Here is a 15,664-nt window from a genome sequence, read left to right as displayed (position 1 = left end):
GGGTGGCTCGTCTTAATTCACCCGTCCTGAGTTTGATTCCCAGGTGTAATGGTCCAGGTCCTTTCTTTGTGGAGTTTGCATGTTCTTCCTGAGTCTGTTTGGGTTTCCTCCGGGAGCTCAGTTTTCCTCCCACAGTCCAAAGACATGCAAGTGAGGTGAATTGGAGATACAAAAGTGTCCATAACAGTGTTTGACATTAAAGACTAATTAAAAGTGATGAAACTTGTAACCAGTAACTACCTGTCCTGTCATGAATGTAACCAAAGTGTGTAAAACATGACATTAAAATCCTAATAAATAAATAATAAATAAAATAAACGTAGACTGAGCAGTGTAAGGATGTAGCCGGCGGCCTCCTCTGCCAGCGAGGGAGTCATGCAGACAACAGAGGTTGTGAAAATTTTGAGTCTTTATATTTATACATCTACTGAAGGTTAATATCATGTACTGACTCATGCCAGCTTTTCCTTACGCCCCTGTTCTGTATAACTAACCAGAAAACCTTCTCTGAATGCTAGTTTAAACCAAGACTTACTTCCCAATTTACATCAAACAGGAGAGAATTGTGGTAAAGTACAAGCCACCAATTATTCATACTTTGTTCTGCGTATTGCATGCCCGCAAGATCAACATTAACGTAATTAGAAAGTAAATCAAGGATTTATGTTCCCAGAAGCTTTAATGCTTTTCACTCGCTCAGTTCAGTTTAGCTCGTTCAAACTGTTCTCAGTATAACGGACGCTGCTTGGAAAAGAGCTCTATTAAGATTTTTTCTTGGTAGCATTTAGCTTTATGTAGCATATTCATAAAACTAGGGCTGTGTTTGAAAGAGCCTACTTCATACTACTCACATACTAATGGGGCCACAAATCAGTATACAGTAAGTGGACGTCAGGTACCCAAATTACATAGTAGGGGGTGGAGTTTGTTGGCTGGTGTTAGTGTGTGTTGTGCTGGTATGAGTCGATCAGACACAGCAGCGCTGCTGGAGTTTTTAAATACTGTGTCCACTCACTGTCCACTCTATTAGACCCTCCAACCTAGTTGGTCCATTTTGTAGATGTAAAGTCAGAGACGATCGCTCATCTATTGCTGCTGTTTAAGTTGGTCATCTTCTAGACCTTCGTCAGTGGTCACAGGACGCTGTTGGCTGGATATGTTTGGTTGGTGGACTATTCTCAGTTCAGCAGTGACAGTGAGGTGCTTAAAAACTCCAGCAGCGCTGCTGTGTCTGATCCACTCATACCAGCACAACACACACTAACACACCACCATCATGTCAGTGTCACTGCAGTGCTGAGAAAGATCCACCACCCAAATTTGACCTACTCTGTGGGGGTCCTGACCATTAAAGAACAGGGTGAATGCAGGTTCGCAGGTTAAAAAAGCATGCAGAGAAACAGATGGACTACAGTCAGTAATTGTAGAACTACACAGTGCTTCTCTATGGTAAGTGGAGCTGATAATATGGACTGTGAGTGTAGAAACAAGGAGGTGGTTTTAATGTTATGGTTGATCGTGTGTATATATATATATATATATATATATATATATATACAGTGTATCACAAAAGTGAGTACACCCCTCACATTTCTGCAGATATTTAAGTATATCTTTTCATGGGACAACACTGACAAAATGACACTTTGACACAATGAAAAGTAGTCTGTGTGCAGCTTATATAACAGTGTAAATTTATTCTTCCCTCAAAATAACTCAATATACAGCCATTAATGTCTAAACCACCGGCAACAAAAGTGAGTACACCCCTAAGAGACTACACCCCTAAATGTCCAAATTGAGCACTGCTTGTCATTTTCCCTCCAAAATGTAATGTGATTTGTTAGTGTTACTAGGTCTCAGGTGTGCATAGGGAGCAGGTGTGTTCAGTTTAGTAGTACAGCTCTCACACTCTCTCATACTGGTCACTGAAAGTTCCAACATGGCACCTCATGGCAAAGAACTCTCTGAGGATCTTAAAAGACGAATTGTTGCGCTACATGAAGATGGCCAAGGCTACAAGAAGATTGCCAACACCCTGAAACTGAGCTGCAGCACAGTGGCCAAGATCATCCAGCGTTTTAAAAGAGCAGGGTCCACTCAGAACAGACCTCGCGTTTGTCGTCCAAAGAAGCTGAGTGCACGTGCTCAGCGTCACATCCAACTGCTGTCTTTGAAAGATAGGCGCAGGAGTGCTGTCAGCATTGCTGCAGAGATTGAAAAGGTGGGGGGTCAGCCTGTCAGTGCTCAGACCATACGCCGCACACTACATCAAATTGGTCTGCATGGCTGTCACCCCAGAAGGAAGCCTCTTCTGAAGTCTCTACACAAGAAAGCCCGCAAACAGTTTGCTGAAGACATGTCAACAAAGGACATGGATTACTGGAACCATGTCCTATGGTCTGATGAGACCAAGAATAATTTGTTTGGTTCAGATGGTCTCAAGCATGTGTGGCAGCAATCAGGTGAGGAGTACAAAGATAAGTGTGTCATGCCTACAGTCAAGCATGGTGGTGGGAATGCTATGGTCTGGGGCTGCATGAGTGCAGCAGGTGTTGGGGAGTTACATTTCATTGAGGGACACATGAACTACAATATGTACTGTGAAATACTGAAGCAGAGCATGATCCCCTCCCTCCGGAAACTGGGTCGCAGGGCAGTGTTCCAGCATGATAATGACCCCAAACACACCTCTAAGACGACCACTGCTTTATTGAAGAGGCTGAGGGTAAAGGTGATGGACTGGCCAAGCATGTCTCCAGACCTAAACCCAATAGAACATCTTTGGGGCATCCTCAAGTGGAAGGTGGAGGAGCGCAAAGTCTCGAATATCCGCCAGCTCCGTGATGTCGTCATGGAGGAGTGGAAAAACATTCCAGTGGCAACCTGTGAAGCTCTGGTAAACTCCATGCCCAGGAGAGTTAAGGCAGTTCTGGGAAATAATGGTGGCCACACAAAATATTGACACTTCAGGAACTTTCACTTAGGGGTGTACTCACTTTTGTTGCCGGTGGTTTAGACATTAATGGCTGTATATTGAGTTATTTTGAGGGAAGAATAAATTTACACTGTTATATAAGCTGCACACAGACTACTTTTCATTGTGTCAAAGTGCCATTTTGTCAGTGTTGTCCCATGAAAATATATACTTAAATATCTGCAGAAATGTGAGGGGTGTACTCACTTTTGTGATACACTGTATATATACGTGTATATATATATGGGTCATTCTATAATTTGGGGTACATTTCACATCACCAAAAAAGTACAAAAACAGTGTTCTCTCTCAATAAAACAATCAGTGGTTCAAGTTAATATATTCTTTAGTATAACATATCCACTATTTGCAAAGCTTAAACATAATTTTTTTTAATTTTTATTTTAAAGGGACAGTAGATGTAGACTACTAGGTAACTTAGTTGACAGGTAACATAGTTGACAATTTCCCTATTTTGACCCATAACTTCAGTGGTAGACCTTGCCTGGCTGACCACATGTCATTTCTTGAACAGAATAATGTCTAATTTGAACATACGTTTGAATTAAAATTATTAAAAAAAAATTAACCATAACAATGTATGTAACATAGTTGACGGTCAATTAATATACTCATTGACAATGTTCTATTATAGATAAAATATATTAAAAAATAAGAGGACATTCACCACAGTTTGTTCAATATACCCTCCACAGAGAACAATGATATCATGTAATGCTGGTCACATAGTTTTAGAACAAACCATTTTTGAGTTGCTGAGTGGAGTTCTGTTAGTAACATAGTTGACAGAACTTTTGCGGACATTAATAAATAAAGATATTTAAATTATTTAAAAGAGAAACTCAATTTAAAAAATATTATTTTTCTTTGGTATTTAAACTTTTAAAATAAATAAAAAAATAGATGTTGTTGCCCTTAATGATTTTATTCATTATTTTAAAACCAAGGCACCCTCAACTTAAAAAACAGACACAGCAAAAACTGTTCATTTAGGAACATCATGACAAATTTCAAGCTAAATGAAGCATAGGATGCACATAATGTTTTTGTGATATTACAACATGTTTTCCATTAATAGGTAAAATATGACATTTTTAAAGAAAATAGTTAGAATAAATATTATTATTATATTGGACATGGAATGTACCCCAAATTATAGAATGACTCCTATATACAGGGTGGGCCATTTATATGGATACACCTAAATAAAATGGGAATGGTTGGTGATATTAACTTCCTGTTTGTGGCACATTAGTATATGGGGGGCGGGGGGGGGACTTTTCAAGATGGGTGGTGACCATGGCGGCCATTTTGAAGTCGGCCATTTTGGATCCAACTTTAGTTTTTTCAATGGGAAGAGGGTCATGTGACACATCAAACTTATTGAGAATTTCACAAGAAAAACAATGGTGTGCTTGGTTTTAACGTAACTTTATTCTTTCATGAGTTATTTACAAGTTTCTGACCACTTATAAAATGTGTTCAAAGTGCTGCCCATTGTGTTGGATTGTCAATGCAACCCTCTTCTCCCACTCTTCACACACTGATAGCAACACCGCAGAAGAAATGCTAGCACAGGCTTCCAGTATCCGTAGTTTCAGGTGCTGCACATCTCGTATCTTCACAGCATAGACAATTGCCTTCAGATGACCCCAAAGATAAAAGTCTAAGGGGGTCAGATCGGGAGACCTTGGGGGCCATTCAACTGGCCCACAACGACCAATCCACTTTCCAGGAAACTGTTCATCTAGGAATGCTCGGACCTGACACCCATAATGTGGTGGTGCACCATCTTGCTGGAAAAACTCAGGGAACGTGCCAGCTTCAGTGCATAAAGAGGGAAACACATCATGTAGCAATTTCAAATATCCAGTGGCCTTGAGGTTTCCATTGATGAAGAATGGCCCCACTATCTTTGTACCCCATATACCACACCATACCATCAATTTTTGTGTTCCAACAGTCTTGGAGGGATCTATCCATTGTGGGTTAGTGTCAGACCAATAGCGGTGGTTTTGTTTGTTAACTTCACCATTCACATAAAAGTTTGCCTCATCACTGAACAAAATGTTCTGTGTAAACTGAGGGTCCTGTTCCAATTTTTGTTTTGCCCATTCTGCAAATTCAGTGCGCCGATCTGGGTCATCCTCGTTGAGATGCTGCAGCAGCTGGAGTTTGTAAGGGTGCCATTTGTGAGTAGCTAATATCCGCCGAAGGGATGTTCGACTGATGCCACTCTCCAGTGACATGCGGGGAGTGCTACGCTGTGGGCTCTTGCTGAATGAAGCTAGGACAGCCACTGATGTTTTTTCATTAGTGACAGTTTTCATGCGTCCACATTTTGGCAAATCCAACACTGAACCAGTTTCACGAAACTTGGCAAGCAGTTTGCTAACTGTAGCATGGGAGATGGGTGGTCTCGTAGGGTGTCTTGCATTGAAATCTGCTGCAATGACCCGGGTACTGCGTTCACCAGACATCAACACAATTTCTATCCGCTCTTCATGTGTTAACCTTTGCGACATGTCAATGGCTGTAAACAAAGAGAAGCTTGTAAATAACTCATGAAAGAATAAAGTTACGTTAAAACCAAGCACACCATTGTTTTTCTTGTGAAATTCTCAATAAGTTTGATGTGTCACATGACCCTCTTCCCATGGAAAAAACTAAAGTTGGATCCAAAATGGCCGACTTCAAAATGGCCGCCATGGTCACCACCCATCTTGAAAAGTTTCCCCCCTCCCATATACTAATGTGCCACAAACAGGAAGTTAATATCACCAACCATTCCCATTTTATTTAGGTGTATCCATATAAATGGCCCACCCTGTATATATATACACAAGGGATCTTCAAAAAGTTTCTGCACTTTTATATTGGAAACGGTGAGGGTGGGAGGAGTAGTAATTGGTCGTGTCTGAGAGACTGAGAGAGCTTATAGTCTGGATTTAGCACCATCTGATTTCCACCTTTTTTGGACCACTCGAGAAGCTTTAAGGGGAAGAACATTTTTTATGTGATGATGATGATGTGAAAGCAGTGGTGCGTCAGTGGCTACACACTCAACCAAACACATTTTTTGCTGATGGCATTAAAAAGTTGGTACGACACTGGAAAAACTTCACCAGTAGGTGACTATGTAGAACTAACTATGTCATTTGTTTTTGAAATTCTTGATAGAGTTTTTAAAAAGTGCGGAAACTTTTCGAAGAACCCTCATATAATAATTTAGCACTGTCGTGATGGGTCCATAGCCTATTTTGGATTAACTAAGGTCTAAGGGACAAATGCACCCATGTCAGGGAGCCAATTGCAAGACATCACACACATGCTTACTTTATATCGAATGCCATTTCAGAGTAGAGTTCTTCTGCGTTTGCTCACCCATTGACAACATCATGCATGACAGTAGGTACTGTGTTGTTGGGTTTGAATACAAATATGTTATTGGTCATTTTATGATAACAAAGCAGAGCAGCTGACATGGTCAGGCATCCACACAAACACAAATGGGCGTGTTTGAGGAAGGGAAGATCGAGCAGGGTTTCTTCTCGCTGCTGCTGTGATGTAAGATTCCCGGGACTGGTCAGGGTGCCTGCGCATGTGTTTAGGGGTGGGGGAGGGGGGTTACATGAAGCATAACGTGGTTCTCATTTGTAAATGTGTCTGTCTGTCCGTCTTGTCAGGTGGAGCCGATCTCCGACATCGAATCTGAGGAGGAGGTCGAAGTCACCGACATCAGCGACGAAGAGGCCGACGAACGCGACGAAGATTTCTTCGCACCCCAGCGCCACCATCACAACATCTTCAAGCGGCAGACCAACGGCACCTCGGCCTCTCTCCAGTACGACGACTCGGAGGAAGACGTGTTCAAAGCTCCGGCTCCGCCCCCGTTCTTCGGCCCGCCCTCCCGCATGCCGACGGTGAAGACCGAGCCGGACACGCCCCCGGCGACCAGCGGGTACAACCACGCCCCCTTGCCCTCGCCATCTCAGTGCATCCCGTTAAAACTGCGCTTCAAGCGGCGCTGGGACCAGGAGCAGCACACGGAGGAGGCCGAGGACAAGAAGGTCAGGGGGGACAAAAAGAACGGCGAGCGCGTGGGAAGGGAGAGGGAGGAGATCGAGAACTCCGCCCCTCATCGGGTCGGCGCCGAACTGCACCACGCAGCTGCCCAGCTGTCTCTGGAGAACAAGGACTGCTGATACACACACGTCACGTGCTTTTGTTTGTAACTTTACTTAAATACAGCGAGCGCTGATGCGCAGCGCTGTGGAACGACGGCCGCTGACGTCTGCTGAATGACGCTGACAGATGAACACACACCAGCACTCATCAGGCGTGCTCACACTCCCAAAACTGACCAGGTTTAACCCACGCGTTCACCCGCTGTCCTCTGTTCTACTGTGTTTGTACAGCCCTGCAATGTACACTTTGTTAGAAAGTGAGCCACGCCCACTGATCCTCAGGAGGATTTCAATTGGCTAGGGAGGATTTTCATTCGTAAAAGAAATTTTTATTCTGTAAAGTGCCTGCTTGAACCCTAAGACTTAAAGACACAGACTTTGCTTTGCCATGGGTGGGATTGTAGGTCCTCCTCGTTCTCTCAGAGCGGCTGACGGAACAGCTCCAGAAGCTGTGCTCTGCTCATGACCAGCCTGGCCACGTTGCTCAGGGACTTTTTATCACACGCACACTCTCAAAAAACACACTCGTAATCCCTACCTGTCTCTGTATGAAGCCTGCGTCGGACTGCTTTTCTGAAAGCCCTTCAGTCAAATAACCATCATTGTGTGATGAACATAGGATTCGAAATGCCGCTCGCTACTGCCATTTGTTCTGTCATTTTTTGGAAACCAAGCCTGTTTGTAACGTGTTTGATCTTTTGATCTTTGAGTGTTATTAAGACCTCACTGTAAACCAGCTCAGCTCTGCTCTGCACCCTTCTTCTGTCTTTTCGGGACCAAGTCTCAAAGCGTTCATTTTGCGTTCAAGTGTTCCAATTATGTTTTTCCGTTGGGTTTCAAAGGACTCAGAACTAGGAATGAACCAAGCTTTTTGGCGGAAAATTGACAAGCCAAAGTTCTGATCAGTAGACCTTTCCAACATTAGCTGTACCACAATAAAAAAACGATCTCAGGCACCCAGGGAGTGGGTTCGAATCTCGGCTCTGCTACCGGTCGGCTGGGCGTCCTTTAGTAGGCACAATTGGTTAAAGCCTGGAGCAGACAAAATTGGACTTCAGTCTGCTGGGTGGGAAAGACTGGACGAAGAGGTGGGTTTATCAATACTGTGTAAGGACCTTGGTTGTCCAGGGCGCCTGTACAGAAAGTGGAGGAGAACGGAGATTGCGAAGCCGACCTCACACGCAAATCCACCCAAGTATAGGTGAATATGATTGTATTGGTGGACTGCGCACAGTCAGGGGGGGTGTGTGTCAGGCAAATATACACCCTCCTTGGACAACGTAGGGGTCCCCAGCAGTGGATTGGCTATGCTAAGTTGTAGGAAAAAAGGGGGTAAAATGCATCAACACTCTCCACTACAACCATGATCTACAGTCCCAGCTTTAAAAAATCAGCTCTGACCTCCTTGGCTTCATTTATAGCTGTGTATTGTTTATCAGTAAGCTCAGAGTAAAAATGCAACTGCTGCCAAATTCTTTACCTGTTAGCTTCCGGCACCACCCAGAATTTGACATGGCGCCAATCCATCGCAGAGCAACACACACATTTTCAGATACAGTTTGACCTGGGGGCAATTAAGTGCATTCGGTTCACGTTTCGCATCTTTGGGTAAAAACATGTAAACTTTTTAGAGAAAGTGACCAAAGGCAAAGATCTTGCTGTGTTGGGGTGAGACGTGCACTCTACCAGCTGCGCCATCCTGCCACTTCACTTCCAGCTATATTCGCCTGGTGAACATCAGACCAGTGACTATAGAATATTATATCAGTTATAACAGTTGTTTTGATGTTATGATTTAGGCTATTTGCTTTGAAGAGTGCACTCTCGAAATATGTATCAGGCTTCAAAGGGGGCAGAATTCAGCACAACGTCTGTGTTCCTGCATTGTGGTAAATACAGGCTGTGTGGAACCGAGCTTGAATTCTGCCGAGTCAGCTTGCTGCAGAGGTGTGATCTCGGCAGCTTAGCGTTCCGGCTGTTGGGGAATCACTGAGAACGAGCTTTTTAACTCACAGCATCGACCAGCAATGACTTATTTGTCGTTAGCTTCGATATCAATATTGTTTTCGGAGTAGAAAATAAGATCCTAGCTGTAGAGCTCCCCATTTGTGGCTGAATCAGTAGGTCAGTCGGGCAGAAAGGGACCGTAGAGCTTTGTTTCGTAGCTATGAGGCCGTGCCAGTGTAGGCAGTGTGGGCAGTGTTTTTTTTTTTTTACCTGTGTGGGAATTCAATGTTCTCTCATGCCGTCCTACAGAGCCACCTAGGGAATTGTGGGAATTGTAGTTTGTGCACTTAAGGCACCTGATTCATCCCCCTACACACTAACTGAAATTTGTTGTACCAGTACGAGGCCAGATCTTAACACTGCCTTTAGCATGTCTATGGACTGTACCGTTTTCTATCTAAACCTGTTGTGTATATTGTATGAATTGTACATGTAAGCTGCAGTTGTGGCATCACAGCATTAATGTGTAAATCTCCAGAGTTGTTTTTTATCATATTTTATTTTAATTTTCTTTTGAAAGTCCAGGATGCGTTTTGTAGGCGTATTTGTGTTTGAGAGGAGAGAGACGTTTTATTTTTATTTCGGTCTGTTTTTATACTTCTATATTATGTGTATGACAGATGCAGGGACAAGCGAAAGACAAAATCACACTGAGCTTTTAAAGAGCTCTGAACCCTACCTGATGCAAATACCGCCATGCTTTTCTCTGTTGGTGATTCCTTTTTAGTGAATGCAGTAGCAAGAAAATGTTTGTGAACCCATTTTTTTTTTTATGCATTACTAATGAAACGTCTGATCTCAAGTTCTCGCCCGGGCGCCTACGCAGACATACGATTGGCTGTGTGTCTATTAGGGGAGGGACAGTTGCTGAAACAGGGTTTCATGTTGCTGGGCTAAGTGCGACCTCTCCTAACTCGTCAAGGTCCCTGCACGAGGTGTGATACTGAGCTCTGTAAGACCACACCTGGAAGGTGAAAAAAGCAATCGTTGGCAGCCTCGCCCCTCCTCGACTAGGGGTGGAGGTGTTGGTGGTGGCAGCGACGAAAGAGAGATGAGCTCCATTTTATCATGACCGTATTGGGTGAACTTGAAGATTCATGTTTTATCCATCACTGCATTATTTCCAGGCCTTAAGGCAGTGAAGCAGCACAAGGTATTAATGCTCCCACCACCATACTTTATAGTTCTAATAGTGAACACATTGGGTTTTTTAATCACATTTAGCATTGCACATTGTGCTTTTGATGTCATCTTTGCAGGTTGCAAGATTTAAAAAGGAGAAACATAAATAAATGAAGATGAATATTGGATGTGGGAATAACACAAAAACCCATAATTCCCTGGGGTTCACAAACTTTGTCTTGCAACTGTATACTTGTGCGTGTCTCTTGTCTGTATCGTTTGGGTCTCAAACCTCCCAGGATTCTGCAATGTGGGCCTCAGGAAGGTCTGTGAACTTAAACCCAGCATTGGACGATATTCTCTCAGGCGGCCAATCAGGAGTCGGGGAGGACAAAGCGGGGACGCGCCATCTGGAATGAGCACAGATCGCTTCGGCCACGTCGGTTGCTCTGTACAGTATTTAACGCCGAAACTGACAAGCCTTGCTTTTGACGTCCGATGTCTCTCATTCACTTTATGTAACTAGTTGCCTTATTCTTCTGCCAATCAGCTTGTCCCTTCTTTAAAGTCCCGCCTTGTTTTCCTGATTTTGTTAAGTCTGGACAGGCTGCTGTGATTGGCTAAGGAAGACGTCATTTTTTCATGAGCGATGTTTTGTTGCTTCCACATGGTACGAGGCCGTGTGGGAAATGCTTTTACAGGTTAATTCCTCCTCACCTTTGTGTTTTCATGTCGGAGTTGCTGTTCATTATTATTATGGACGTTCTTTTATCGTCTAATTATTTTTCTCATGTTGTAGCTGAGTTTGTGATGCATTGGAGAGCAGAACCTCCCTCCTGTTAACCAAACCATGTGTTATATATGTAACATATGAACTTTTTAAAAGTTGTATTATAACTAAAAGCTGTAATTATAGTTCAGGCTGTTATAACGGACAGGCGATGTGTATGGAGGTTGGGGGAGGAATATGATGTTCATATTTTAACTTCAGTTATGTTGAGTAATTTGTTCTTTTGTAACGTTACTGTTCTTTTGATCTTGTGTATTTCTTTTTTCATTTGTGGGGCTAACGGAATTTAAAAAGGAACTTGCTTTGTTTAATGGTTTTTAAACTCTTTGTCCCTCGTTTGCCCCTATTTCCTGTTTATTTCTGCGCTTTTACTTCTGAAAGGCTTGAGTTTAATAACAAAATGTAACATTTAATTCTTTCATTTGTTGATTTCTGATGTTTTTAAATGTAATCAGGGTTTATTAAACTGGTTAATACCACCTGAGGAATATTTGTGTGTTCTTTTAATAACTTCTCTACAAAATTAAAACAATCTTAATAGGGTAGTTGTAGCCTAGTGGTTAAGGTACTGGACTAGTAATCGAAAGGTCCCTGGTTCAAGCCCCACCACTGACAGGCACTCACTGGCTCTTGAGCAAGGCCCTTAACCTTTAATTGCTTAGACAATTTACACTGATCAGTCATAACATTAAACCACCTCCTTGTTTCTACACTCACTGTCCATTTTATCAGCTCCACTTACCATATAGAAGCACTTTGTAGTTCTACAATTACTGACTGTAGTCCATCTGTTTCTCTTCATGATTTGTTAGCCTTTAATGGTCAGGACTCTCCTAGGACCACTACAGAGCAGGTATTATTTAGGTGGTGGAGCAATCTCAGTGACACTGACATGGTGGTGGTGTGTTAGTGTGTGTTGTGCTGGTATGAGTGGATCAGACACAGCAATGCTGCTGGAGTAGTCCAGAAAATAGTCCACCAATCAAAAATATATCCAGCCAACAGTGCCCCGTGGGCAGCATCCTGTGACCACTGATGAAGGTCTAGAAGATGACCAACTCAAACAGCAGCAATAGATGAGCGATCGTCTTTGACTTTACATCTACAAGGTGGACCAACTAGTTAGGAGTGTCTAATAGAGTGGACAGTGAGTGGACACGGTATTTAAAAACTCCAGCACAAGACACTAACACACCACCACCATGTCAGTGTCATTGCACTGCAGTGCTGAGAATGATCCACCACCTAAATAATACCTGCTCTGTGGTGGTCCTGACCATTGAAGAACAGGGTGAAAGCAGGCTAAAAAGGTATGTAGAGAAACAGATGGACTACAGTCAGTAATTGTAGAACTACAAAGTGCTTCTATATGGTAAGTGGAGCTGATAAAATGGACAGTGAGTGTAGAAACAAGGAGGTGGTTTTAATGTTATGGCTGATCAGTGTACTGTCACAGTACTGTAAGTCGCTTTGGATATAAGCATCTGTTAAATGCCATCTGTTTCCACATATACAGTGTATCACAAAAGTGAGTACACCCCTCACATTTCTGCAGATATTTAAGTATATCTTTTCATGGGACAACACTGACAAAATGACACTTTGACACAATGAAAAGTAGTCTGTGTGCAGCTTATATAACAGTGTAAATTTATTCTTCCCTCAAAATAACTCAATATACAGCCATTAATGTCTAAACCACCGGCAACAAAAGTGAGTACACCCCTAAGAGACTACACCCCTAAATGTCCAAATTGAGCACTGCTTGTCATTTTCCCTCCAAAATGTCATGTGATTTGTTAGTGTTACTAGGTCTCAGGTGTGCATAGGGAGCAGGTGTGTTCAATTTAGTAGTACAGCTCTCACACTCTCTCATACTGGTCACTGAAAGTTCCAACATGGCACCTCATGGCAAAGAACTCTCTGAGGATCTTAAAAGACGAATTGTTGCGCTACATGAAGATGGCCAAGGCTACAAGAAGATTGCCAACACCCTGAAACTGAGCTGCAGCACAGTGGCCAAGATCATCCAGCGTTTTAAAAGAGCAGGGTCCACTCAGAACAGACCTCGCGTTGGTCGTCCAAAGAAGCTGAGTGCACGTGCTCAGCGTCACATCCAACTGCTGTCTTTGAAAGATAGGCGCAGGAGTGCTGTCAGCATTGCTGCAGAGATTGAAAAGGTGGGGGGTCAGCCTGTCAGTGCTCAGACCATACGCCGCACACTACATAAAATTGGTCTGCATGGCTGTCACCCCAGAAGGAAGCCTCTTCTGAAGTCTCTACACAAGAAAGCCCGCAAACAGTTTGCTGAAGACATGTCAACAAAGGACATGGATTACTGGAACCATGTCCTATGGTCTGATGAGACCAAGATTAATTTGTTTGGTTCAGATGGTCTCAAGCATGTGTGGCGGCAATCAGGTGAGGAGTACAAAGATAAGTGTGTCATGCCTACAGTCAAGCATGGTGGTGGGAATGCCATGGTCTGGGGCTGCATGAGTGCAGCAGGTGTTGGGGAGTTACATTTCATTGAGGGACACATGAACTCCAATATGTACTGTGAAATACTGAGCAGAGCATGATCCCCTCCCTCCGGAAACTGGGTCGCAGGGCAGTGTTCCAGCATGATAATGACCCCAAACACACCTCTAAGACGACCACTGCTTTATTGAAGAGGCTGAGGGTAAAGGTGATGGACTGGCCAAGCATGTCTCCAGACCTAAACCCAATCGAACATCTTTGGGGCATCCTCAAGCGGAAGGTGGAGGAGTGCAAAGTCTCGAATATCCGCCAGCTCCGTGATGTCGTCATGGAGGAGTGGAAAAGCATTCCAGTGGCAACCTGTGAAGCTCTGGTAAACTCCATGCCCAGGAGAGTTAAGGCAGTTCTGGGAAATAATGGTGGCCACACAAAATATTGACACTTCAGGAACTTTCATTAAGGGGTGTACTCACTTTTGTTGCCGGTGGTTTAGACATTAATGGCTGTATATTGAGTTATTTTGAGGGAAGAATAAATTTACACTGTTATATAAGCTGCACACAGACTACTTTTCATTGTGTCAAAGTGTCATTTTGTCAGTGTTGTCCCATGAAAAGATATACTTAAATATCTGCAGAAATGTGAGGGGTGTACTCACTTCTGTGATACACTGTATAGGGCTAGCTTGACTGCATCCTATTAGACTGAGCCGTATGCTTTACAACAATAACGTCTTTAAGACTTGAGATCCAAGAAAGCAGATCACAGATTTTAACACTAGATCACTAGATCCTTTTAATGCCTGTACAAACATTTGTTTCTAAATACATGGAACAGTTCTCATTTTATCAAGGTCCAGAAGAAATCCAAATCTGTCGCTTTCTGCTGAGAAGATATGCGTCTGCATGATTAGATTTAATCCAAGAACCAATAAAAGCAGGTCTGGCATGAATGAGATTGATGAATGCCTACAGTACCCTCATGAATCACATGGGCAATCTAAAGCTTTTTGGAGAAAGATCTCTGTTCAGATGAAACAACAATTAAGTCGCAAATTTGGTCACAATGACCAGAAGTATCTTTGAATGAGTAATGGTGAGGCATTCAAACCCAACAACACTGTACCTACTGTCAGGCATTGAACCAGTGCAATGTAGAAAGTGGCTGAAATAATATGATCACCTCAAAATTCTTTCTAAGTTAAAAGCATAGCATTTAGGCACCCAGGTGACGCAGTGGGATATTCCGGTTCGAAACTCGGCATTTCCGCCAGTCGGCTGGGCACTGTCTGGAGGGCATAGTTGGCGGTGCCTGCAGCAGACACTAATTGGCTACCATGTCTGCTGGGCAAGATGACTGGACTAAGTGGGTGTGGTCTTCTAACGCTGTGTAAGGACCCTGATTGGCAGATAGAGGCACCCTTGCAGAGTGCATGGGTGAAAAAGAAAGGGGTCATGAGTCGAAGGAGGCGTTAGCAGGAAATATACCTTCCTCTAATGCAATCGGGGATCCCCAGCAGTGGAAGACAGATTGACTACACTAAATCGGGAGAAAAATGGGAAAAAATGCATCAATAAATAGAAAAAAAAGCATAGCATTTATTTTATATAACTGATTTAAAACACTGTAAAAAATGGTTATTTAAAAATTAGGAGGGGTGTCCACATACTTCTGGACATTCGCTGTATGAGCTTGTTAGACATTCCATATCAAAAACCAATGGTATTAAAACAGAGTGATCTATATGTGATCTTTTCAGCTATAACTATAGCCACTCTTCTGAGAAGGCTTTTCTCAAGACATTTAGGTCTATGGGAATTTGTGCCCATTTAGCTGGGCACTGATGTTAGTAAAAAAAACAAAAACAAAAAACTCTGTGCAGGACACTGGAGTTTCTTTAAACCAAGCTTTTCCTTATGTCTGTATAGAGCTTGCTTTGTGGAACAGGAAAGGGCCTTCCATACACTATTGCTGCAAAGTTCAAAGCATATAATTTCCTTCATATATTACACATGTATTACACACTTATTTTCTTAAACATAACAATAACGTACTGCATTTATTTATTTGTTTAATTCC

The 15,664-nt window shown here is 42.9% G+C and overlaps 1 protein-coding gene across 1 annotated transcript in view; it reads left to right on the top strand.

Annotated features, from left to right (window-relative positions):
* The window catches only part of erfl3 (Ets2 repressor factor like 3), an 87,216-nt gene extending 75,633 nt beyond the window's left edge, over positions 1-11,583 (top strand). Inside the window, exon 5 of the mRNA XM_062992740.1 lies at positions 6,685-11,583. Within this exon, the coding sequence (XP_062848810.1) occupies positions 6,685-7,203 (519 nt within the window). The 3' untranslated portion in view covers positions 7,204-11,583. The remainder of the gene's footprint in view (positions 1-6,684) is intronic.
* The last annotated feature ends 4,081 nt before the right edge of the window (positions 11,584-15,664 follow it).

The sequence above is a fragment of the Trichomycterus rosablanca genome, chromosome 3 (assembly GCF_030014385.1).
Source record: "Trichomycterus rosablanca isolate fTriRos1 chromosome 3, fTriRos1.hap1, whole genome shotgun sequence".
Classification (NCBI taxonomy): domain Eukaryota; kingdom Metazoa; phylum Chordata; class Actinopteri; order Siluriformes; family Trichomycteridae; genus Trichomycterus; species Trichomycterus rosablanca.
Note: the sequence above shows the minus strand (reverse complement) of the source record. Positions and strands in the feature narration are given on the sequence as shown.